At 56.1% G+C, this 23,812-nt stretch overlaps 10 protein-coding genes across 10 annotated transcripts, besides 17 other annotated features; all 10 read left to right on the top strand.

Moving 5' to 3' along the window:
* Positions 1 to 885, top strand: TraAM80_01643 (trans-sialidase; the record flags this gene model as incomplete). The annotated part of the gene is made up of 1 exon (XM_029378677.1): positions 1 to 885. A coding segment is annotated over one exon (885 nt), but the record flags the coding sequence as incomplete, so codon positions are not given.
* A 906-nt stretch (positions 886 to 1,791) lies between these two features.
* Positions 1,792 to 1,818: a microsatellite.
* A 277-nt stretch (positions 1,819 to 2,095) lies between these two features.
* TraAM80_01642 (putative T-complex protein 1, gamma subunit) lies at positions 2,096 to 3,769 on the top strand (the record flags this gene model as incomplete). Its single annotated transcript, XM_029378676.1, has 1 exon — positions 2,096 to 3,769. One exon carries the CDS (start codon positions 2,096 to 2,098, stop codon positions 3,767 to 3,769), a length of 1,674 nt encoding a protein of 557 aa, XP_029241478.1.
* Positions 3,770 to 3,911: 142 nt separating this feature from the next.
* Positions 3,912 to 3,930: a microsatellite.
* A 19-nt stretch (positions 3,931 to 3,949) lies between these two features.
* Positions 3,950 to 3,989: a microsatellite.
* Positions 3,990 to 4,094: 105 nt separating this feature from the next.
* Positions 4,095 to 4,171: a microsatellite.
* A 298-nt stretch (positions 4,172 to 4,469) lies between these two features.
* Positions 4,470 to 4,544: a sequence feature (A-rich).
* A 300-nt stretch (positions 4,545 to 4,844) lies between these two features.
* Positions 4,845 to 4,873: a microsatellite.
* Positions 4,874 to 4,916: 43 nt separating this feature from the next.
* TraAM80_01641 (uncharacterized protein) lies at positions 4,917 to 5,435 on the top strand (the record flags this gene model as incomplete). Its single annotated transcript, XM_029378675.1, has 1 exon — positions 4,917 to 5,435. One exon carries the CDS (start codon positions 4,917 to 4,919, stop codon positions 5,433 to 5,435), a length of 519 nt encoding a protein of 172 aa, XP_029241477.1.
* Positions 5,436 to 5,945: 510 nt separating this feature from the next.
* Positions 5,946 to 5,973: a sequence feature (A-rich).
* Positions 5,974 to 6,009: 36 nt separating this feature from the next.
* Positions 6,010 to 6,038: a microsatellite.
* Positions 6,039 to 6,144: 106 nt separating this feature from the next.
* TraAM80_01640 (uncharacterized protein) lies at positions 6,145 to 8,397 on the top strand (the record flags this gene model as incomplete). The annotated part of the gene is made up of 1 exon (XM_029378674.1): positions 6,145 to 8,397. The coding sequence occupies one exon, from the start codon at positions 6,145 to 6,147 to the stop codon at positions 8,395 to 8,397; it is 2,253 nt and encodes a 750-aa protein (XP_029241476.1).
* A 116-nt stretch (positions 8,398 to 8,513) lies between these two features.
* Positions 8,514 to 8,539: a microsatellite.
* A 292-nt stretch (positions 8,540 to 8,831) lies between these two features.
* Positions 8,832 to 8,870: a microsatellite.
* Positions 8,871 to 8,969: 99 nt separating this feature from the next.
* Positions 8,970 to 9,014: a microsatellite.
* Positions 9,015 to 9,392: 378 nt separating this feature from the next.
* Positions 9,393 to 12,728, top strand: TraAM80_01639 (uncharacterized protein; the record flags this gene model as incomplete). The annotated part of the gene is made up of 1 exon (XM_029378673.1): positions 9,393 to 12,728. The coding sequence occupies one exon, from the start codon at positions 9,393 to 9,395 to the stop codon at positions 12,726 to 12,728; it is 3,336 nt and encodes a 1,111-aa protein (XP_029241475.1).
* A 197-nt stretch (positions 12,729 to 12,925) lies between these two features.
* Positions 12,926 to 12,943: a microsatellite.
* A 284-nt stretch (positions 12,944 to 13,227) lies between these two features.
* TraAM80_01638 (uncharacterized protein) lies at positions 13,228 to 14,193 on the top strand (the record flags this gene model as incomplete). The annotated part of the gene is made up of 1 exon (XM_029378672.1): positions 13,228 to 14,193. The coding sequence occupies one exon, from the start codon at positions 13,228 to 13,230 to the stop codon at positions 14,191 to 14,193; it is 966 nt and encodes a 321-aa protein (XP_029241474.1).
* Positions 14,194 to 14,655: 462 nt separating this feature from the next.
* TraAM80_01637 (uncharacterized protein) lies at positions 14,656 to 18,789 on the top strand (the record flags this gene model as incomplete). The annotated part of the gene is made up of 1 exon (XM_029378671.1): positions 14,656 to 18,789. The coding sequence occupies one exon, from the start codon at positions 14,656 to 14,658 to the stop codon at positions 18,787 to 18,789; it is 4,134 nt and encodes a 1,377-aa protein (XP_029241473.1).
* Positions 18,790 to 18,815: a microsatellite.
* A 256-nt stretch (positions 18,816 to 19,071) lies between these two features.
* Positions 19,072 to 19,091: a microsatellite.
* A 186-nt stretch (positions 19,092 to 19,277) lies between these two features.
* TraAM80_01636 (uncharacterized protein) lies at positions 19,278 to 19,844 on the top strand (the record flags this gene model as incomplete). Its single annotated transcript, XM_029378670.1, has 1 exon — positions 19,278 to 19,844. One exon carries the CDS (start codon positions 19,278 to 19,280, stop codon positions 19,842 to 19,844), a length of 567 nt encoding a protein of 188 aa, XP_029241472.1.
* A 65-nt stretch (positions 19,845 to 19,909) lies between these two features.
* Positions 19,910 to 19,926: a microsatellite.
* Positions 19,927 to 20,123: 197 nt separating this feature from the next.
* Positions 20,124 to 20,165: a sequence feature (A-rich).
* A 336-nt stretch (positions 20,166 to 20,501) lies between these two features.
* Positions 20,502 to 20,525: a microsatellite.
* Positions 20,526 to 20,556: 31 nt separating this feature from the next.
* TraAM80_01635 (putative exonuclease) lies at positions 20,557 to 22,791 on the top strand (the record flags this gene model as incomplete). The annotated part of the gene is made up of 1 exon (XM_029378669.1): positions 20,557 to 22,791. One exon carries the CDS (start codon positions 20,557 to 20,559, stop codon positions 22,789 to 22,791), a length of 2,235 nt encoding a protein of 744 aa, XP_029241471.1.
* Positions 22,792 to 23,318: 527 nt separating this feature from the next.
* Positions 23,319 to 23,756, top strand: TraAM80_01634 (uncharacterized protein; the record flags this gene model as incomplete). The annotated part of the gene is made up of 1 exon (XM_029378668.1): positions 23,319 to 23,756. The coding sequence occupies one exon, from the start codon at positions 23,319 to 23,321 to the stop codon at positions 23,754 to 23,756; it is 438 nt and encodes a 145-aa protein (XP_029241470.1).
* Between the last annotated feature and the right edge of the window lie 56 nt (positions 23,757 to 23,812).

The raw sequence follows: 23,812 nt of genomic DNA, 5'->3' as shown, positions 1-23,812 counted from the left end.
GCTGGCTGCGTTGGCCCTCTGCCAACGGCCGGGCTGATTGGATTTTTGTCTAACAATGCCAGCGATACTCACTGGAATGACGAGTACCTCGGGGTGGGTGCCACGGTGTCTACGGGGACGACGACGAAGGTTGAGAATGGCTTCCAGCTGGCAGGGCGCGGCACACGGATTGTGTGGCCAGTGGTCAGGCAGGAGGATAATCCAGTGCGGAGTTATGTGGGTGAGGAGCTGACGCTTGTGGCGACGGTGACCATCAGCAAAGTTCCAACGGGCGTCACTTCGTTGCTGGGCGTGAACACGGTGGGCCTCACCGGAGATCGTCTGGGGCTGTGGCACGACGAGCATCAGCACTGGAAGACGATGCTCAGGGAGGAAGGGAATGCATCAGCGGTTACGTGGGAGGTGGGGACGGTGTACTGGGTGGCGCTCACGGTGCAGAAAGACGGCTGCTCGGCGTACGTCGATGGGCAGCTTGTGGGGAGTTTGGGGGATCAAGGCGTATCTCCTTTGGAAGCTCCACATTCCTCTGGAGTTGGTCTTGGGCGGCCTCTGCTGGGAATGCCATCTGAAATGATCTCAAACATCTACTTTGAGGGTTACGGGGATGACACCGAGGAAGACACAGAGAGCCACGTGACGGTGACGAACGTCTTGTTGTACAATCGCTGCTTCAACGGCAGTGAGATTGCGGCACTGATGAGGAGGAAAGAGGTTGGGACGGCGCCAGGCCCGAACAACGCCTCCGTCCCACATGCCAACAGGGTTGTGGAAGCAGCGTCAAAGGAGGTTGGCGGCGGCGACAGTTCTGTGCGTGGGCATCTGTCTGGAATGCTGTTGCCGCTGCTTCTGCTGCTTGTAATGTGGGGCTTCTCCGCGCTTTGCTGACTGGCGACGCTGTGGGCTGCGCCGCGCAGAGGGAAAACATGTGCGCCCCTAACTTAATTATGGATCCATTTCGGATCATCTTGCTTTTCGTCCCGGTCATGGGCTGGTTCCCCCGCTGGGTGGAACGCCGGGCGCAATTCTTCGTTTCTTCATACTTTTTTTGTTTTGTTGCTTTGATCACTTTACGCAGGGAGGGGCGGGCACCATTTATGGCTGTCGGAGTCTCTCGCCCACACGCGCACAGGACCAGCGGCTTTCTGTGCGCTGTGCGGAGGAAGAGACGAGGGCGGGCGGGACGACAACACGCTGAGGTGCCCGCAATGAACGATGAACGCTGCGTGGACATGAGGAGACCGAATTGGGACGGAACAAATATATATATTTTTGTTTTGTTATTTGCGGAGGCAGAATACACGCGGTGTGTGTGGCCACCCGAATCTTTTTATGTTGAAAGTGTTTCCGTTCTCCTGTAAGTTTTTTTTTTTGGTTCCGCACAGCAAACGTGCGACCCACTGCGGGTTGCACTGCGGCGCCGTGCCCAGTGTGGCTGTTGCACCGGTTTCTTTCTGACCTTTTCGTGGCGTGCGAATGTGTGTGCCCGCGCTCGTTTTGCATATGTTTTTTGGTTGCCTTGGGCATGGAGAGGGTTTTGTTGGTTCCTCCGTGATTGCTTGGATCGTTGCGGCGGCGGCGGGGACACCGGGTGCAGAGTGTGCGCGCGGGCTCACACGCTTCCGCCGCGGTGTTGGAAGGACGGCAGGTATTTAATATTATTTTGGTTTTGCTGGTAGGACGGGGGCAACGTTGCCTCGCGCCGAGGGAAAAGTTGGGTGCGTCTGGCGTTGGCGTTGGTGAGTGGAAGGGACGGAGTATGTGTGTGAGTTCTGCTGCCCCCGCTGCGTGTGCATTATTATTATTATTATTATTATTTTTCTGTCACCTTTTCACCCCTACTGATGCTGGGCTTTGTGTGGTTGTGTGTGCGACTTTGTCCCGTCACTCCGCGCTACGTGTTTTGTTGCTGGTGTCTGCGGGTGCAGGGAAGAAGTGAGCACAAATCTAAAGAGGTAGCGCAGCGGCAGTAGAACCACAGCAGCCAAAGAGGTCTAAGAAGGTGGACGGTTTAAGTTACACACGTACACACAGACAAGCGAAGAAAAAAAGAGGAGGAAACAACAACAACAACTAAAAAAGGGTAAGGAAGGAAACAATGATGATGCGGCCACAACAGCAGCCAGTGATTGTGCTGAACCAAAAGACGGAGCGTCAGAGCGGTCGCAAGGCGCAGATGAACAATATTGAGGCAGCGAAGACGGTGGCGAGTCTCATCAGCAGCACACTTGGGCCGTGCGCAATGCTCAAGATGATTCTTGACCCAATGGGCGGCACGGTGTTGACCAACGACGGAAACTGCATCCTGCGCGAGATTGATGTGGTGCACCCCGCCGCGAAGCACATGCTGGAGCTCGCGCGGACTCAGGATGAGGAGGTGGGCGACGGCACCACCTCCGTCATCGTCCTCACGGGCGAGATCCTGAGCCTGGCGCAGCCCCTGCTGGAACGCAACATCCACCCGTTGAAGATCGTGAAGGGCTTTTCCCTTGCGTTGACGGACGCGCTGGCGGCGATTGAGGCGGTTGGCGCGACCATCGACCCGAACGATTCGCGGCAGCTGGAAGGGGTGGTGCGGGCGTGCCTGGGCACTAAATTCAACTCCCGCGAGGATGATCTCATGTGCAAAATTGCCGTGACGGCGACGCAGCGGGTGGTCGTGGAGAACCCAAAAACAGGAAAGAAGGAGGTCGACATTAAGCGCTACGCCAAAATAGAAAAGATCCCTGGCGGCTCCATCTTTGACAGCGTCGTGCTGGATGGTGTGATGTTCAACAAGGACCACATCCACGCCAAGATGCGCCGCTACATTGAGAACCCCCGCATCATTCTGCTTGACTGTCCCCTGGAGTACAAAAAGCCGGAGACGGCCATCAACGTCGAGGTTGCGCAAGCGACAGACTGGGAGTCGCTGCTGAAGCAGGAGGAGGACTACGTGCGTTCGCTCTGCAACGTCATCATCTCCTTCAAGCCTGATGTTGTGATCACGGAGAAGGGGGCATCGGACCTTGCGGCACACTTTTTGTACAAAGCTAACATTACCTGCATTCGACGCCTGCGCAAGACGGACAACAACCGCATTGCCCGTGCGACGGGGGCCACCGTCGTTAGCCGTATTGAAGAGCTCAGGAATCACCACATTGGACAGGCAGGGTTAATGGAGATCAAAAAGATAGGGGATGAGTACTTTACCTACATCACAGGCTGCAACACCGGTACGGCGTGTAGCGTGGTGCTGCGTGGTGCCAGTAAAGATGTCCTGAACGAGATGGAGCGTAACCTTCATGATGCTATGTGCGTGGCCCGGAATATTATTCTCGACCCACGTGTAGTGTACGGTGCTGCCGCGGTGGAAATGCACGTCTCCTCCTATCTTATGAATCGCTCTAAGAGCATCACAGGTGTCCAGCAGGCCGCCTACCAGGCCGTGGCGATGGCACTTGAGGTGGTGCCGCGCATCTTGGCAAGCAACTGCGGCGCAAACGTCATTCGCACCGTCACGGAGTTGCGGGCGCGCCACGCCATGCCAGACGGCGAGTACTGGGGTGTCGACGGCACCACCGGCGAGATTGTTGACGTCCGCGTGCTGCAGGTGATGGAGCCGGCCGCTGTGAAGGTGCAGGCGCTTAAGACGGCCATTGAGGCCGCCTCCATGATTCTGCGCGTGGACGACGTTGTGTCCGGCACGAAGTTGCGCCACGAAAAAGAGAAGCCCGCGCCGACTGCGGCAAACAACGACGACGACCAGGGCGACGCCACGGCCGCGGAGTGAGTGGGGAGGCAAAGGTGGAGAGGGTGGTGGCTGCGGTCACCGTTTGCTTGACCGCCCGTAAACATTGTTTCCCACATCTTCTCTTTTTTTTTATTATTTGCGTTTCCCTGTGGGCGGGGCAGCGAGGAGAGGGGCGCAGATATTGTTTTTTTTTTTTTTTTGCCCTCTCCGCCGCGTGCTGGTGGGGCGTGCGGCCGCGGGCTGTGGGGGGTGGGGGGTGCCGGCGGGAGAAGCACCCGCGGAACGACCCACCGCCTACTCTCAGCTTGTTGCAGCAAAAAACAGCAACGCTGGAGGAACGAAATAATCCCACGCGGTTAGGGAGAGAAAAGAACAGAAAAGAAAACGAGCAGGCAAACACATCAAGTGAAGGAAGAAGAGGAAAAGAATTGTAAGAGAAAATTTTTATTATTTTATTTTTACGTGCGTGCTGTGTCTGCGTGTGTCTTCTGGACGCCGTAAAGGGAGGGGGCGGTCGGACGCACTTTTCTGTGCGTGCATGTGACAGGCTGCGGTGTGGGCCAAGGGCGCCGCGCCTGACAGGCCTTTCATATGAAATGCATGCATGGCAGAAGGTGTGCGCACATAACTCTACATATCTATATGTCTCTACTTGCTGCCTCAATGACCCCATGGCTGGGGAGGGGGTGAAGATGTCGCTGCGGTGACCAGCATTGACGTCGCCACGCACGAACACGTCTTTGTTTGTATTGTGTTGTTCAGCTATTTTTTTGTTTTGTTTTCTGCTCCTTTTCTTCTTGTCTTTTTTTTTTGTGGATGTTGCCTTGTTTCTTATTCTAGTTGGAGTGGTGCTTCTGCAACGCGATTCACGCAGAGGGTAGAGAGGCACAGTGCGTAGTGGCGAGGAGGGGCACTTCATTTACTTCGCGTAAAGAACGACTTCCCTCGACGGTGCGCGGTGGGGGGGTGGTGGGGCAGCGGAGGGAACAGTGAAGCCAAAAGGGAGGACACACACATACATAGCCCCCTCTAGACTTTCCTTGTCCTCCCAACCGTTTTAGGACAAGGACGTGAAGAGAGGAGTACGGCAAGAAGAGTCATTATATATATATATACACACACACACACACCTACATACATACATCCGTGCGCACGCAGCACTCCCCTCTGAAGTTGCCTTACTGCCATGCTGCGTGTGTCACTCATTTTTTGCGGCAGTGGATTTCTGCGGACTGCTGGGAAAGGGAATAAGGCCACTGTCGCAGCTGCCGCTGCCGTCAGTGCCAAGGCTGCTAGTAGTAGCGCTGGGAGGAGAACGAAGGCAACGGCGCAGAGCACAAATGTGATGGAGGAGGATTCTACACGCCTTATTCACGCCAGTGATTCCACGCGTTCTCGCTTAGGCGACGAGGCGGCAGGCGAGGCATCACGTCCTCCCTACGGGGCTACTGCTTCCGACTCCCGCAGGCGCAGAAGTCAACGTAGCGATGAAGACGTTCTTCAGGTGGCCCAACGCATGCAGCGGCGGGATGTTACAGGAGAAGTCCCCGTGGCGTCCTTTGCCTACGAAATATTAAAGGCGCACCCGTCTGTGCGACAGATGGGGTTGCGGGAGCGCATGGCATTCCTCTGCGATCGCTGGGAGCGGCTTAGGAAGGAGGAGCGACAGGTGTACCTAGACGACCCACTCAAAGGCCTCCTGTAGTCCGGCGATTGACTCGGCTGGTGGAGGAGTCGGGTGACACATGACGAGCGACGCGGCCGGTACGGAGAAGAAACGAAAATAAGGAAAGAAAAACGAGGGAATAAAAGGTGTCCTGAATGAATCACGTCTGAAACGGTTAGAGGGGGAGGGGTGAGAGGCCACACACACGCATGCACGTGGCCGGAACACGCATGTGCTCATAGAGTCTTTTGCTTTGAGGCCATGGCAGTGCCGATAATTTGCTGGTGAAATGCTGGTAGTTGTGGCACTGTGGAGTTGTGGCGACGCGAGGAGATTTTTCTTCGTTATATAAATATATATTCTTGCAGCGCGTCCCTGCCACGCATTTTGGGCTTGTTGTCTCGTCCTAGGAGTTGCTCACACGAGAAGTCTGATATGCCCAAAGCGGTCACTACAAGAAAAAAAAAAGAAGAAATTAACTATACATAAAAGGGAAAAAGAACAAAAAGGCAACTCCACACAACTCATTGAAATACATGTCTGCTTCTCTTTTTTTTTCTTTATTTTGTTTTGTTTTGGACACCCCAGCGCTGCACGTGCCGCCCTGCAAACGCACACACACACACACACACACACACACACGTGGCCGACGGCAACAGTCGGAGGGAGCAGTGACGCCGAGGTAGTTGTTTTATTTGTTTCTCACCATTTATCTGAGCGTGCGCCGGAGGCGGTCATGTGGCGGCGTATGATGGCGGGTGCACCGCGAAGAGCGGCGGCTTCGTGTCTGGCGGCGCCGCTTTTGTTGCTTCGTTGCGTTCACGAGAAACCGTTTCTTGAGCTCTCACCCGACGCCTCTCAGGGCGAGGCGTACGACATGGCCCGCGACGCGCTGGTGCAGCTGAACGTGATGGTGCGACGCGGCATTGAACCAGACGCACTTATGTACACCTCCCTCATCGCCACGATGGGGCGGGCGCGGCTGGAGTGGCAGGCGTACAAACTTTTCTCCCGCATGCTGGAGCAGGGTGTGCGGCCGCTGCCGGAAACGTACGTCGCGCTGCACGACGCCACCGCCCCGTCACGCCGGCGTCTGCGGCAGGACCTTCAGCTGAAAATCGAGGAGTCGCTGGAGTCGTTTCCCACGGAGCTGGCCGAGGCGGAGTTAGCTAGCCGGCGTGAGCAGGACCGGATGTGCGTGCAGAAGTTTGAGGACTACATGAGGGGCGTGCTGCCCGCCCCACCGCCGCCGCCACCACCACCGATCTCGGACACGCCGAGTACGGTGGCACCAGCGATGGAGGGGGAAAAAGAACTCAAAAGCGGCGTAGGGGCGCAGGGGGTGGCAAGCGGCGCCTCTGCAGGAGAGGCAGCGAGGGGTGGGCGGGCGCAGGAAGAGCCGCAACCCATTGCGACTATGCACATTCGAAACCCCACAGATGCGTGGGGCACGGCACGGATGATGGAAGAGCAGCGGGGAAGCCACACACGACGTGCACACGGGAGTGATAACATTGCCTTTCTTTGCGAAGAACTTCACCGTCTTCACGAGGAAGAGCTGCGAATTTTTCTCTCGGCACAACGACAGCTGCGCCACGGTACAAAAGAAGAACTGGTGCGCCGCGTGGTAGACACGGTTCCTGAGCGGAGTATTCGAGACATGCTGGAGCGGCGAAAACATTACTTTCACTCCGTTGCACACATCTTGGAGAACGACATGCATGCGCTCCGCCGAGAGAACAGTGGCCCCAATGGTGTTGAGCCTCATAGCATGCATCTCAAGCTCTCTGCAGCTGATTGTACATTAACCGCTGCCGAGAAGGAAACAGTGGCACCGGAGGTGCTGCATACCCCGTGGGGGATTTTGCGTAAGCCAATGAGGCGTCAACCCGACCCACCTGCACCGCGTAGCATGGAGCGACTGGAGCGCATTAGTCTCTCTGCAGACGAGCTGCAGCTTATTCGAAGTAAGGGGGAGACAGGAGATCTCGACGAGCTACCGGAGAGTCTGCTGAGACGCTATGCGTATGAGTTTAGCCTGACATGGAAACGTCGCCTTCCACTCTCCTTGTTGGAGGCCGTGCAGTGGCACTGCACGACGTTTCTTCCGGAGCGGTTGGACGGGAAGGTGGTGGTGCGGCCCACTCCAGCTCTTCGCCAGCAGCGGGAGAAGGAGGGAATGCATAAAACCTTGGAGAATTACGAGGCCTTCCGCATCATTTCGCAGCGGACAAACAACTTACAAGTGGTGGACCACAAGGAAATCAATTTGCACCTTAAAAAGATGCAAAGGGAGATGCTGCGGGAGGAGCGCCGCACTGAAGAAACACTTCGGCGGGAACGGAACTTACTAGACGCGGCCACACTTGCAGCCTCGGCTAAGTCATTTAGTCCACCGGAGGAGACGCCGCCAGCCGCCTCGCGGGTGCTCGGAGTGGGTGGGGAGGGGCGTGGCGGCAGTCCACAGTCCTTGCCGTCAGAATCGTCTACCGCCGCGAGCGGGGATGTCTTGGTGCAGGACGACGGCGGTGAGCTGCCGCCGTGGGCCATCTTCGCTGGTGAAGAGGAGTTTGACATCTCCACCGGCCGCTTTGGTGACCCTGACGTGGGCCGCTACCAGGAGCTTGGCGACGGACGCTTCAAGGTGCTGCCTTCACGTGAGGCACAACAAAAGTGGACGGTGGATCGTCAACTTTTGCCTGGTCCCTTGCAGGACACATTGCTGCGGGCGGAGCTGCAGCAGAAGCTGCGCCACGAGGCGGTTGAGGCGCGGTACAAGCAAAAACTGCAGTACAATCGTTACCGAAAGTGGGACTCCTTCCTGCGCAAGGCTCAAGAGAAGCGACATCAGGCGGAGGCAGCCAATGAAGGCGAGAACGATGGGAATGGTGTTGTGTGCCCACTACCACCGAAGCGGCGTCTATCGCAGCTACTACGCAAAGGCCGCGATAAGGCACCCGTGGGAGGCGCACTGAAGGCCAAGTACACCAGAAGTCTTTAACACGCTCTCGTCGGTTTTACACGACGCTGCTCTGCGGCCTTTACAACGTGTTCCTTTGTTTGTTTGTTTTTGCCTTTTAACTGAGTTTGTTGTTACTTTTATCCCCTCCTCTGTGCGAGATAGATAGATAGAGAGAGAGAGACTCTTCTTTTTTCTCTCTTTTTCTCGCCTGCGGCCGAATTGCTGCCATTCTTTTTTTTTCACCTTCTTATTTGGCTCCTTTTTTGTTTTTGTTGTTGGGCGCTGTAGCTGACAGAAGGAAAAATAGACGAAATGGGGAAATAAGAAGGATAGTTTACGTGGAATAGCAGCATGGGCCGGCGGAGAATATGCACCCCCGCCTCCCCCCAAGTAAGCACCGCTTCTGTGCTTCCCCACATGCACAGTCGGGCGTACTCTCTTGGGGAAGAGCCACTAACGCAAATGACGCCGACCCCTCCCTCCCCTCCCTCCCTCCCCTCCCTCCCCTCCCTTCACTTAAGGCACCCACCTACAACGACAGACACGCATGCGCATCTGCTGTCTTTATTGGCACACCTGCGAGGGTGACGGATTATTTCACGGCGCACTTTTGGGTTTGTTTTGTTGCGGTGTGTGTGTGTGTGTGTGTGGCTGTGCCGCTTTTCAGATGTACGTGAATACTGCCTGTCTCGCCGTTTTACTACACACCTCTCTCTTGCGGCTACCAGTGGCTGTGGGTAATGCCTGGCACACTTTTCCTCCCTCGCTGTTTCCTCCTTTCTCTCAGCACCTCCGTGTCTTTTGTCGCCTCTTGCGACACACACAGAGGAAAAAAACGACAATCATCACTTTGACTGCCGGCTCACTGTGGTGGTGCGGACTCGCCGGTGTTCTCGTGCGGAGCTAAGAATAAAAAAAGGAGAAGGGTCTTCTCACTTGCGGCTGAGGGGGAAGAGAAGAGGGCGGGTGCAGGGGGGGGGGGACCGGCGGCGAAGTGCGGTGAGAGCCTTGTAGAGGGAGTCACCGCGACGGTCATGGCCCAACGTGCCGCTGCCCGGCGAAAGACGGAGGACTGGCAGGATGCCTTCTACAGCCTAGAGGAACGACACCGCCAGCTGCAGCGGAATTTCAACGAAAAGGAAGAGGAGCTCAAGCTGCTCAAAGTGTCACTGCGGCGTGAGTCGGCCACGCCGTCCTTCACTAGGGGCTACCCCCCACGTACGGCGCCTCTTGCGAGTGGGCGAGCCTCCAACGTGGGGATGCCATCGGCATCGGTGAAGGCGAACGAGCGAACATCAGTCACGAGCAGAGAAGGAGGAGGAGGAGGAGGAGGGGGACCGGTGCGTGGCGCGACACACGAGGGGCAGCCTGAGCGGAATGTCAGTTTTCTCCCCGTCCCAGCAGCGGCACGGAGGGCGGACGCGGGCGCTGCTGCCGCAGAGTTGACGAGCGCATGGTCGGCCGCCCCCCCACCAGATCCGTCGATGGTGTGGGGGATGGAAAACAGCATTCAAAATTACGTCACCGCCAACGCTCTGTACCACGCGAACGAGGAGCTGCGCCAGCGTCTTGATGATGCCGTGGGTGTCGTGAAGACGCTGCAGCATGAATTGGCTTCCAGCCGCAGCCTGGTGGCGACAACGCAGAAGCGGCTAGAGGAGGCGACGCAGCAAATGCACCAACTCGTGCGGGAGCGTGACCTGGCCGGTCAGAAACTTTCCGTCTCACAGCAGGCCGTCGTGGACCTTGAGCGAAACCTAAAGAATCATACCATGGAGGAGGAGCGGATTCGTTTTTCGCTGGAGTCACAGATCACTGAGTTGCGCAGTCGCCTCGTTGTGGGGGCTGACAGCAACGAGCTGCTCACGCGCGACGTTCGCACCCTTCTCACGGAGGTCAAGGAGAAGACGTTGGAGGTGCAGAGTTTGCGGTCGAAGCTTACCCTAGCAGAGGCAGCCTTGTCGTCGCAGAAGCAAAACAATGAAAACCTTCTTGTGGAGCTGCGCGGCCTCAACACGCAGCTGATTAATGAGCGCAAAAGGCTGCTTTCCATGACGCGCGAGGCGCAATTGGCGAGTTTGCGTGCCGAGGACGCGAAGGATGTTGAGGCGCGATTAGCAGAGGCCGTAGAGAGCCGTGGCTCGCTTGAGCGTGAGCACGTGCGGCTGATGGAGAGTTTGGTTGGCATTACAGAGAGTGCCTTGCGGCAGGCGCGGGAGGAGGTGCGACAGGACATCGCCGATTGGCGTACATCCGCCGCCCACTGGGAGGAGGTGTCGCAGCTGCTCTACAAGGATATTGCGCAACGCACGCAGGCGCACATTCAGTGTCGTGAGGAGTGCGAGGAGGCTAAGCGAGACCGTGACGAGGCTTCTATGGCGTTGCGGGAGGCATGGGAAGACCTGAAGCTGTGCCGTGCGAAGCTGGACATTGTGTGGCCAACGCACCGAGCCGACACACGTGACTTGACACCGGCGGAAATCCTTTCCACGTTTGGAAACTACAGGGCCTTCTTCCGACAGAAGCGAGACACAAGATCTCGCCGTGGTGACGGTGCCGCGGTGCCGCCGGAGGAGACTGACGGAGACGAAGGCGAAATTACCGTGGAGTTGTGTGACGTACCGATGGAGGAGCAGCTCCGCGAGCTCCACGAGGCGAATGGGGTGTTGCTGGCAGAGCTGGAGCAGCTTCGCATCACAAATGAGTTGCAGGCGGAGCGGCTGTCCAAAATGGAGATGCATGCGCGACGGGAGCGGGAGGAGGTGCAGGCCTCCGCGGAGGCGTTGGAGCAGCGGGAGGAGGCCGCGCAGCAGTTTTTGCAGACACAACTTGACCACGTGGCGTTTCTGGAGGCCCAGGTGCGCTCGCTGCGCGGCTACGACGTGTCTCCAAGCATCTCACTGCGTGAACTTAGCCCTGGGGAGACAGTGTTTGAGCTCTTTCTGGGGCAGATTCTTTCCACCGAAACGCCGGAGGGGGTGAACCTGCGTGACACGTTCCCACCGATTTTCTGCTCCGTGGACTTTCTGCTGCACGAAACCATCACGACCCCCATTGTGACGGGGCTCAATGGCTTCCTTGACACAACGGTCTCCTTTTGCGTCGCCATGGACGCGCTGTTGCAGCGCTACCTGCAGTCGCGCGAGCTGCTTGTGCAGCTGCATCGTGTGCGCTCGCAGGATGAGATTGAAGAACGCGCGTCTACACAAACCGACGCACACGACGCGCTTTTTGCGGAGCGTTTGTACTCGACGCTGGCGGAGGGCTCCGTCAGTTTGTTCTCGCTTGTGTCGGTTGAAACGTGTCGCAATGCCCAGCGACCCACACTCAGCGGGCATATTCCCCTGCACACTCCAAACGGTCACCACATCGCCTCGGTGGAGTTCACGGTGACGGTGCGAACCCCGTTTAGCGACGCCTTCCGCGCGTTGGCCGCCGAGGCGAGTAAAGAGCGGCGTCCGCAGCTGACGGCGACGGCGGCGACGGCTGTGACGGCGAATACGTCACGCGGCGAAGGGCGGATGCAGTTGGTGCCAACGAGGCACCACTCGGAGGCCATTGGTTCGGTGTCCACGACCTCCTCCTCCTCCACTTCTCTTTTAGAGTCGAAGTCACACAACCGAACTTTTGGTTTTACGCTTGTGCCACGTGCCGCCGCAATGGCCAGCGTCTCGTCCTCCTCTGCGTCGTCGGCTCCCATCCGTTCGCTGATGGTGGATGTGTGTAAGCTGCATTTGCCGTCTAGCCTGGTTCCCGTTCCGCGTCTCTCGTGCTACTACTCGTTGACTCCGCTTGGCCGTGATGTGTACCTTCCCGCCCCACCAACCCCGCGGTACGAGTGCGAGTATTTGCAAGAGGGCGGCAGCCGCGGAACCTGCTTTCCGGTCAACTCTGTGCGCGAGTTGCTTGCGGTGACGCGTGAGCCCTTCATGCTGTTTTTCTTCGACGCGTTTTCCCTGGAGGTGTGTGGTAGTGAACGACGGGGTCAAGGCCCGTACTGGGCGATGGCCATGGCTGAGTGGCGACTGGCACTCGAGCGGCCGGAGGAGTACGTCTCACTGGAGTTGCCGTTGATGGATCAGCAGGGATGCCCTGTTCAAGGGGCATTTGTGCAAGTGCGATTACTTGCCACAAGCAAAACGCAGGGCGCCGAGGCAGGTTTAGCGACGGCCCTTGAAACAGCCCGTGCTGCAACGGCTACTCTCCGAGCTCGCGATGCGCATGCCGGAAGCGGCGGTGGTATTGGTGGTGGTGCAGTCGCCGTTTCGGGGGGTGATACCCTTCAGAGGGGCTCAGGCGGTAGACGCACGTATGACACCACCCTGGATTCTGTTGAACTGGAGATGATCCGGCGGCAACTGGACAGTTAGCGTCAAATGCGGTGACGATGGAGATGATAATGAGAAGGGGGGGCAGCGCTCCTGTGAAGGTGTCGGAGATGTAGGACTCAAGACGACGGAGCTTGGCCTGTGCTGCCTCTTTTAAATACTTCCATACACACGCCTTAGAATTATAGTGACAGTTGGGGCGTCGCTAGAAGCTGCTACGTATTTTGTGTTTTTGGTTGATATATATATATATATATCACTGTGTGTGTGTGTGTGCATTTCTGTTTAAGTCTCTCTTTGCGTAGATATTTCCAGCGGCGGTCATGGCGCCGTCTGAAGCGTTTATTTTATATTTTATTTGCTCTTCTTGCATTGTCTCTGCCGCGATGGGGGGCGATTATGCAACCCCCTCCCCCCCCACCACCACCGTTAACGGAAAAGTATTTTTCTCTTCTTGTCGTGTTCTTGCGCCCTCTTTTTTTTTTTGTTGCGTTCTGCCGAAGAAGCTTAGAAACGCCACGAAGGGCAGCGGCTGCAGAGAATGCCACTGCCCCCCCCAAGGACATCCGTGACCACGACGCATGACGCCACATCTTTGAAAGGCAAAAACACTACGGCAGGGACGACGACGACGGCGGCAGTGGGGGTTGTGCAGGATGGAGGGCGTTTATCGGTGTTCAGCAGCACTTCGCCGCGCCCAGTGGAGGCCCCCGCACGGGAGGAGGAGGAGAACGCACGACGCAAAGGGCGTGCCATCCAGCGGAAGATCCTGCGGCCACTCAAGTCCGCCATGCCAGAGGTGAAAACAGAAAAGGTGCCGCGTCCACTGCCATTGCCACCTCGCACTTCCGAAACAATGACGCCGGGGGCCGCATCTAAAACTGCTTCCGTGACGAGCGCTTCTAGAAACAGTGTTCAGTCGGTTCCTTTACCGCAGCCACAGGCACTGCCGCCGTCAATTTTTGACGACGCACCTGTGCAAGCCAGCCTGGAGTACTTGACAAGGCCCCATCGCTCATGGGATAGCGCCGTCAAAATTAGGGAGCGGAGAGGCAGGAGACAAGAACGGGGAACCGCTCGTCGTGCGTGGCGCAGCAGCAGCAGTCTATCTAATTCTTTGGCGAGCTCCGCAAGCGTGTTGTGTGCCTCCTCAAATAGAATGGTGAGCCACTCCAGTCTTAGTGTTCATAGTGCGCCTCCTATGCTTAGTCATCCTCACGCCTCAGTGTCACCTGGAAACACGCCGGGAGGTGGTACGCTCCGCCGTGGCCGCTTTGGGGTGCCGCTGAATCTTCAACCCTCCCCGGAGGGTCTCGCCGTTGACGGGAGCAGCCTTTCGTTGTCATTTGCTTCTTCAACGATGTCGCATTTGAAGCCACTACCACAGGACCAAGCTTTTTTTCCTACGACGAGGAGTAATACGCTTGGAAACGCATCCGCCCAGGGGCGGGGCGCGAATACGCCTGCACTGGGAAGGGTGCGAGAGTTCACATTTACTATGCAGTAGGTGCGGTCCGGGAGAGGGCTGCTGGGAAGATGGAGATGAGGAAATTATCAAACGCTCCCTCCCTCCCCCCCTGGCGGGGGTGTCCTACCGATGTAACCTCCGCAGCGGAGGGGATCAATTTCATGAAAAAAAGATATAAATCAACAAGAAACACTTGTATTGCTGCCATTATAATCACCCGCTCTCCCTCTCTAATACTTGCCTTGTCGTAATGTTCTTTTTCTCTCGCCGCAACCGCGTTTGACTCTGGCAGTGCACGATATCTTTGGTGTTCCTTTTTTTTTAAAAAAAATTATCACTGCAATTGCATTTCCGGCGTGCGTGTGTACAATACACAACACACTGTACCAATCTTCCTCCCTCCCTCTTTCTCTTTTTTTTTTCCCTCTCTATGCAGGAGCGTGCACGCCTTTGTTGAACACTGGGGAGTAAGGTGTTGGTTAGCAATAGTCTTATAGTTCCATGGCGACGGCGGGCCTGAGTGCGGCGACGGTGGAGTTGCTGAAGTCCCTCAGCATTGACCTGAAGGACTTCTCCAAGGCACGTGCTAGGTACAACAAGGTACGCGAGAAGCTGAGGGAGAAGAGCGCAACGGCGGCTGCGGATGCGGCTGCAGAAGCTGCAGAGATGCTGCAGCGCCTCACCGATGGTTGGGGTGAGTACCTCCGCCTCACGCAGGAACACTTTCAGAGGATCACTAGCACCATCGTTGAAGAGCTGATGAACAAGACACGGGACAAGGCGACTGCGGCGGAGCGGGCTGAGAAGTTGAATGAACTCTGCGCCATTGGTGAGAAGTGGTATGTCCGCAACGAGGCATATTTTGAGTTTGAACGGCCGGAGCAGCTGGCCTTACTCGTGAGGGGTGCGTTAGACTCCTCCAGCCGTGTGATGCGTTTGCTTGGGCTGCAACTGGCTCGTATTTGTGCGGCGAGCGTGATGTTCACGCGGACTCTGCTGGCGGGCGAGGGGAGTGGGCTCATTGGCTTGAGCTTTGACCGTGAGATTGCCACCGAGTTGGAGTACGCACTTAACATGTGCGCGCGCCTGATTGAGCTGCACGAGAGTGACCCCGTGGCGTACCCAGACGTCCCTTACTGCTGGATTTGCCGCGTAGGCGCCTTGGTGGACCCGCAAGATTCCGTGCCGAACTTGACGCCTAAGCGGAAAAGCCAGGCGCTCCGCATTGCCATTAAGTTACTTCGCTGCTTCCCGGCAATGTCGACGGCAGCCTCGCTGCACATCATTCTACTTAGATACTGCATTCAAAAAGGTGCTGTTACGGCAGACGAGATTAAAAATGTACTGCATGTCGTTTTAGACATTTTCGATCACGCCGAGACCCGGCAGTACCTTCACTACAACGACTTGGACGTTCTCTACGCACCCTTTTTGTACTCCGCAGACAACAGCACGGAGACTAACTTGAACCTGATGAATGGGGCTAAGGATGTGCTTGCCATGGTGTTGCAAACGTGGGTGGGGGTTCTGTGGACGTGCTCAGAGACGAAGGGGTTACGTGCTGTCATTGATATACTGCACCTGCCAGGGGACTTGGACCGGAAAATGGTGTTGCTCACGTTGTTCAACAAAGTGCTTTGCCAACTGGCGCCGCACCGTGGTCTGACGTTGATGAAGACGTGGCAAGGCGTTGAGGAGAAAAATCACGAGACTTTGATGTCCCGCACATTGTTTCCGGACACGGCCTCCAGTTTCAAGGGGACACGTTCCCCACGGTTACTGAATGACGGCATTATAAACCACACCTCCTCCGAGGTTACGTGTACGGACCAAAGTGAGCTGCTCGATGGTTTTGTGCCAACAACTAAGGCTATAGGGTACCACGTGCTCGATCCACTGCTGGGGAGGGTTCTTTTGATGCTCTCACACCACGGCCTTCCGCTGGCGTTGGTGTCGATGATTGGAGATGGGGCCCCAAGTCGGCTTCTCGCAGTTACTGCCTCATCCCTGCTCCAGGACATATTTATGCTTATGGACACGGTGCTCCCGGTGCGTCCTGTTAAGCGGCTGCACACGGCCTTGAATAAGGCCGTGGGGTGTTTGGTGTTTCAAGGAGATTTGTCGTTTAACAGCGGACTCACAACACGTCTTTTTCAGGATCACAAAATGAAGAAAGGCGCGGCACTTCTTCCAACGGTGGCTGACCCGAATGCAATTTCAGGTGAACGTGTAAGCATTCCATCGGCAACAACGATTTCAGCGTACTGGTTGGGAGACGTGGAGCTGGACGATACCGGCTTTGCGGGGATGCTGCGGGAAACAGGTGTGGATAAGGCAGGTGGCTTTTTGGAGTGGAATCACGATTTGCTGCTTCTGCTGGTTCATGGATCGCTGCGAAGTCCGTTTAGATTTCAGTGGGTTCTAAAAGAGACACGTTTTTTTCATAGACTTCTTGCGTTTTACCTGCCTCTGCTACAGTCCAACTTGCGGACATTTGTTTCGCTGCGCGCGGAGGAGTGCACGCCACAGGTGTGCAACTTGGGGTTGGCGTTGCTGGATTTGTTCCTCTCCACCCGGGTGGGAACGGAGGTGCTGGACGAATTTGGTTTTACACCGGCCATTGTGGCCAACCTGCAGGAGGTGATTGACGGCACACCACAGGTACTAAACCCGCAGCGACTGGGCACGCGGGTGGGGCAAACTGTACTTTGCATGGTGGGTCGCTACTCGCTCGCGGCGAATGGATTGATGGCGATGCGTGAGCACAACATGTTTGGCATGATCAACAACATGTTTTCCAAACTCTCTGGGGAGCGGGCGGTGGCACCCGCAGCCGGTGACACTTTGCGAGATGTATGCCAGCTACTGTTACAATTTCTTTACATTGGTGCGGTACCCAACTACGGCGTATGTGAGGAGATTCGCCAGGTGTTTCGCGCTGCTCTTTGCAATGATGCGAACTCCGTCCGCCTCTGTGCGGCGATGCAACTGCGTAAGGCACTCTGGCGCGATCTCTCCACCTCCATGAGTTGGGGGATAGAAACCTTGGTTCAGGCCCTCCATGATGACTTCTACAGTGTCGTGGAAAGTGCCTTCAAGCTGTTGCTTAGTATTTGCCTCTGCTCTGACGAGGCGTTGGATTATCTGATATCGTTATCCCCCACAGTCCTGATGGAGAGTGAGGTTATTCGCCAACACTCCAAGCAGCTTGGTCTAAACACGCTTTTGTACCGTATTGTGGGGAGACCTTCAGGATTTCGTTTTTTGCAGTGTTACGGCTGGGTGGAGGAGGAACTGCGTCGCTGGGAGGAGTCTGAGTCCGCCAACCATGTCCGCCTCGTGGAGCGTATGCAGGCTCGCGAGGCGGTGGGGGTGCCAGCGGACTTTGCGCACAGCATGGCAGGCCGTTGGTGGCAACACAATCGCACACTTTCAGAGCCAAATTACATCTTGTATCGACCAGCCGTTTTGTCTGCAAGTATTCCAACGTACAGTTCACCCAATGACTCGGGGTCGGACTTCTTCCCTAGCCATTTTGCTGCAGTTCTGTGTAAATCGAACGAGGGATGTACGCTGTTTAAGCACAGCAATCTTTGGAAGAGGTCGGTGCAACGTATTATGCATCAAATTCTTCCACCTGATATTGTGTATGATGATGGTGTTGATGCGGGGAGTGAAAGCAGCGACGACGACATTGATGATGCGGAACGAGCTCTTAATGAGGAGGATCCATCGTTTTGGGGACAATTGGGGGCAAAAATGGATACAACGGATGCTACGCAGTCTGCTGAGCCGTGTGAGTTACGCATGTTGCGGGCAGGGCGCTTGCCCTGCTCCCGTAGCGCGCGGTTGTTGTCCGCCGCACGGGGTTATAAGAAACCTGGACGCTCGTACCTCCTCACGCTTGTGGGAGATGTTGCAGAGTTAAAGGATGCCATTTTATGTGTTTGCCACGCCTCTTCCAGTGACACGGGCTATGCGTTGATGCGCAGCGTACCAGAGTTGCATAAACGCCTGAATGCTCTGATGGTGTTTGGGGCAACTGTTTCTGTGCGTAGTATATGCATTGTGGGGGAGTGTATACTGGCCCGCTCCAAGCGGTGTGCTGAGCAGCTCTCCGGCATGTCACACTATGTACTCAATGAGAGCAACGCCTACACCAGCGCGGACGGTGTGCCGTACTCTGTGGCTTTCTCCCACATCAAGCCGTCGAAGTGGACTCCCATTGGACGTCCCACGAGTGACGGGCAGCTCTCCGCACTCTACTTCATCCACAAGCAGGATATTGCGGAAGGGACCGATGACAATGAGCCCCCACTGATGGCTTCCATGAAGTTCCCTGCTACACTCTCACAGTCAGCACGACGCGTATTTGATCAGGTGTGTGCCCTCTCCAACCCAGTAAACTGTGAGGGGGCAAAGAAAAAATTGTACCAGGTGATGAAGCACCAGCCACAGCTGTTTACCGATCCACGCATTCGTAAACTCGTCATTGGTGCCACCCAAAAGTTTCGTATGCATCACGCGGAGCGGAAGTTTCTTGCGGATCTACTTGAAACCGCACCTCTATCCGCGCCTGTACCCAACGCTCGTCGCTCGACGATTATATCCTCCACTCATATACAGTCACACTGAGTGAGGTGAGGTGAGGTGAGGTGAGGGGGAAGAAATGGGAGGTGTTGAGTCTGTGCGGATTCGGTGGTGATGACGGTGGTGGAGGTGCAGGTCCAAGGAATCTGTCTGGTGCACGCTGCCGCACCGCGTGGAAGCTTCAGCTGGATTTCTCTCCCAGGTGTTTATTATTACAATCATCGTTTCCTTCCTCTGCTTCTTTATATCTTATTTGTTGCTTTTCGATGCGTAGAACAGAGAGCTTTTCATCGTCGTTGTCCTTGTCCTTTTGTGCGGAGTGCAAGCGTGTGTGTGTGTGTGTGGTGGCTTCCTTTCTTTGCTGCCTGCTGGCGACTCTCTCTCTCCCTCCGTTTTTCCTCTGTCACCACTCTCTCCTTTTTTTTTTGGCGTGTTGTGTTTTGTCGGTGTTCGGGCGGAAGGGAATACTCGGACCGCGTGCCTTGGCGGCGGCTGGCGGACTTCGACACACGGCAGAGGCAGTTATTTGACAAATGACGGAGGCTTCAACGACGGCGGAGATGGCGGCGGGCGGAGGCGTGAGTGCCGCAAGCCGTGCTGGGAAGAGCGGGGCGTTACTCCTCCAGGAGGACGAACAGTTTCTCTTTGACTTTGGTGGCGGCTCGGCGACGGCGATGACGTTGGGGCGAGACCCCACCAGTCCTGCGTCATGCGCCTCTTCCCATCCCCACGAGGAAGAGGGTGACGGTGCCGACAAGCCGGCTTCCGGGGACGCCTACCTGAGCGGGCGCAGCAACGTCGTGGTAGAACCGCTGAGTGCGGTAGAGGTGCAGCGTGGCTTTCACGCCGCCCTGCGCGCTGGCAGTAACGTTTTTTTAAAGTTGTCACTGGACGAGGCGGTTGCGAAGTTTCAGTTGGGGCTGCAGCGGTATGGTGAGGCGTTAGGTCGCCAGGCACGGCAGGAGAAGCAGCGTGCGACGGCAACGCGAAAAAGGCACGCTAGCTGCGGTGGCAGCAGCGGTAACAGTAAGGATAATAACACGAGTAATGCGAAGAACACTAGCAGCAGTGCGGAAGGCAGGATACGGACACGGCAATGATTCTCCTCGACTGGGAGGCACAAAACAGTAACTAAAAGCTGAGAACATTTACATAAATATGTAAATGTGTGTGTGTGTGTGTAGATGGGGAGTGTTTTTCTACGAGAGATGAGCGTCTTGGCTGTCAAGGGGGGAGACTGCACGAACATTTCCATACGTCGGATGCTCCGTGCAACTATCCGCAGCTGACATCATTGCGGCTATTGCGACTAATTGTTTTCCCTTCTTTTCGTTGCTGACACGTGCGCGTGTGCGTGTGTGGGATTGCCACTTATGATGTTTATTATTTTGTTTTTTTTCTTCTTTTACCTTTTTTTTTTTGGGGATTTAGTGCTGTTGGGTGAAGGAGAGGTACTCTTTGTTTTTTTCCCTCTCCTCGTTGCGTGGGGCGATTGTTTGCTGCCTGTGGGGGGAGGGAGGCCGTTGCCTGGTGCGGGGGAGCGAGGGGAAAAGAGCCTTTTGCCAGTGGCGTTGGACGCCGTGGTTAGGGGGATAGTTACCACGAATCACCGCCCGCTTTGTGTGTGGCAGTGGCACATTCACCTCTGCGGCTGAGGAATAAGGAGGGGGTGCATAAGGACCACGGGAGCGGTGGAGGATATACTCACAAATTTTCATATAAAACGACTCACAGTTGGCAGAGATAAAGAGAGGCAGGTGGTGTGTGTGTGTGTGTGTGTGGGGAGAAGCGGAGCGCGAGATTGTGGCGGTCATGGGGATTAAAGGGCTGTGGTCGGAGGTGCGACCCGTATGCCGCCAATCCCACCTGTCGAACTTTCGCGGCCAGCGTGTGGCGGTGGACATGTACGTTTGGTTGCACCGCGGCATTTTGGGTAGCGTTCAGTTGGGCACGAGCGCGGATGCAGAGGCATTCATTGAGTCTGTGGAAGCGACACCCGACGCCGCGGATGCGGTCGCTTCTGTGCGGCTCACCAACAAATTTTTGCAGTTTGTGATGGGCCGTGTGGAGCTGATGTTGCGGTGTGGCATCCACCCAGTTTTGGTCTTTGATGGGGCTCCAATCCCCATGAAGCGGGGCACAGAAGAGGAGCGACAGCAGCTTAGGGCAGCGCGGCTGGCGGAGGCGGTGCAGCTGATAAAGGATGGCTCAGCATCAAATCCCTGCGCGAGGCAGGAGGCGGCACAGTTGTTGGAGAAGGGCGTGGACATCACCACGGAGCTGGCGCACGCCGTGATTCAGGTGCTGCAGGAGCGACGACTGGAGTGCATTGTTGCCCCATATGAGGCGGATGCGCAGCTGGCGTACTTGTGTAAGGAGGGATACGTGCAGGCGGTTATATCGGAGGACAGTGACCTCATCGCGTACCACTGCCCGTGTCTCATCGCCAAGCTGGATGGCCATGGTAACTGTGAGGTGCTCGTTGCACAGGACCTGCCGCGGTGTCCTAGCTTTTACGGGCTGTCGTATGAGTCCTTCCTGGTTGGCTGCATCCTTAGCGGGTGCGACTACCTGCCGAGTCTGCGGCACATTGGGGTGAAGAAGGCCTTTCGCCTGGTGGCCCAGGCTACCTCTGTCCCAAGCATTATGAGCACCCTGCAGGTGAAGTTTGGGTTTTCCAAGGAGGAGTTAGACGAATACGGGGAGAAGCTACAACAGGCCTTCTACTGCTTTGCACACCACTTTGTATTTGACCCTGTTCGCAAGGAAGTCATGCACTTAACCCCATTGCCACGCGGGATTCCACTCAACACAAATCTCCTCGGCAAGACGCTACAGAAAGACGTCGCCGAAAAGGTCTGTGCGGAATGCCTCTACGATCCCGTTACAAAGGCGTTGTACAGGGGCAGCTATCAGTACTGCGTCCAAGAGTACTGGAGGCACGTGAGAGGAGGGCAAACCTCGCTGAAGGCGTATAGCGGGTTTCAGGACATGCAGTCCCCGCGTGTGACAATCCTCTTGAGACAAGGGGGCGCTGACGCAACAGGGCAGCGGGCCTCTCCCACCACGACGTTTTTTTCCTCCCCGCTGCAGAAGGTTTGCGAGGCCACAGGATTCTGTAAACAAGCGACCCGCAGCACAACGTTGGTACGCTCCAAGTACTTCACACAAGGGCGTTGGAAGGTGGAGGATTGGGAAAGTGACGAGAGCGAGGACACCCCCACCATGACAACACAGACCACCGCCACCTTTGACAGCTCCATGACTACGGCAGCTGCCGGAAACGACGGGGAGGTGAGTGAAGGCTCCCAGTGGTGCATGTCGTCACTTCGTTTTGTGGTAAAAGACGCGATGGGAGCCACCCCGCAGTCTGTCTCCCAACCGTCGACAAATCTGACGCAGGAGGATGGGCTTGTGACGCAGCAGCAGCAGCAGCAAGCTAGTTTCAGCCTGCCTGAGGCACCAGACGCATTACTATCGCCTATTATTCCACCCTCTGTGCCGAAGCCTCCACACGGGGCAATAACGGCATCGGACCATAAAGAGAGCCAATGTCGACACGGGGGAAGTGGGTGCCCGTTTGGTTACCCGCAGTGCGGACGCCGGCACTCCATCTTCGAGCTCTGCTTCCAGGGAAAGCATTGGGCAAAAAATCCCACCCCGCTTGCCAACGAAGGGGTGAAGAATACTAGTGATGGTGAGAGTAGCCATAGCTGCGGTGGTGAATTGTCCTGTTCTTCCTTACGGACAGGCACCGGTGAGAAGCGGCAACGGGGGACGGCGATGCCACTTTCATTTCGCCCCGTTTTTAGACAACCGGCGTCCACCAGCGGGACGTCGACTGCCAGCGCATCACATGCGGAGAAAATGTCCTCCGCCGCTAAGCGGAGGCTGCTGTCGCCCACAGACCAGGCGGTGCAGCTGATGCAGCGACTGAATCCTAGAAGCAACATGGCCCCTACGGTGTCCTCCAAGGCGGAAGACACCGGTCGTGGTAACGAAGCGGCCACGAAGCTGTTTGAAGAGCTGACATTTGCACGGCGATGATTTCGCCTCCAGCAAAACTTCCTTTTTTCCTTTATGTCCTTCCCTTTCTCTCTGCATAGATGCTGTGGGAATACTTTCTTTTGTATCTTCACTTCATTTAAGAAAACAAAATAAAAGAAAAAAACTGTTTTGATTGTCTAAGCTTGACAAGATTGAAGGCCCGTTTTTTCCTTCCGCTTGTTAAGTGACCGTTTCTGGGCGGGGAGGGGGCGGGAGCGACGTCTGGTCACGTGGGGTGCATCCCACGTGTGAGAGCCGTTTCCCGTTAGCCACGGTGCACGCTTATCCCTGCATGTGTGTGTACATACATGCAAATAAGTGTTTCTCTCTGTGTGCCTAGTTATACGCGCATCTCCAACTACAGTGTGCCATGCCTTTTTGGACAAGGGGGAATATATACGTACATACTGTTACGTATGCACTTTTGAAGGGCAACTTTTTCTTTCTTCTGTTTTTTTTCTTACCTTTTCTTTTGATTACCATGTACAAACCGTGCGACTAGCGGGTGACTGCCGTGCCGCAGTGCAATGGGAGCCAACCGTGGGCTGGCTGAGATGCCACGACAGATGCGACAGCTGCTACGCCGTATTCCTGTGGGACACTCATCCATCTACCTGAACGAGCTGCAACCAAGTAACCAGCATTTTTTTCTCAAGGCCTGCATGACCAGTGGGCCTCACACGAGTCACGGGAGCGTGAAGAATGTGTTGGGCGTTTCTATTGACCGAGGGGAGATCAGTTGCCATGCATCGCTTCAGGCGCTAACTGCAAAAACAACGGAGGCTAAACAGCAGGAGGGAAAAGCTTCCCCGATGTACATCCATGCCCACGTTTCACAACATGGTGTCTACGTTGCAGCTGCTGCCCGGGTCGAGTGGGAGGTTGGCGGCGTACCGAACCCCTCATCCCACATTACTGACGAAGCCGCATCTTTTTTTACTGTCCGTTCCAAGTTGGATGCTTGACGGTGATGCGGGAGGCAGCGGGGGACGGCGCACGGTGGAGTCAGTTCTTCAGGCTC

Source organism: Trypanosoma rangeli (assembly GCF_003719475.1).
Source record: "Trypanosoma rangeli strain AM80 chromosome Unknown Tra_15.4_contig_00033, whole genome shotgun sequence".
Classification (NCBI taxonomy): domain Eukaryota; phylum Euglenozoa; class Kinetoplastea; order Trypanosomatida; family Trypanosomatidae; genus Trypanosoma; species Trypanosoma rangeli.
Note: the sequence above shows the minus strand (reverse complement) of the source record. Positions and strands in the feature narration are given on the sequence as shown.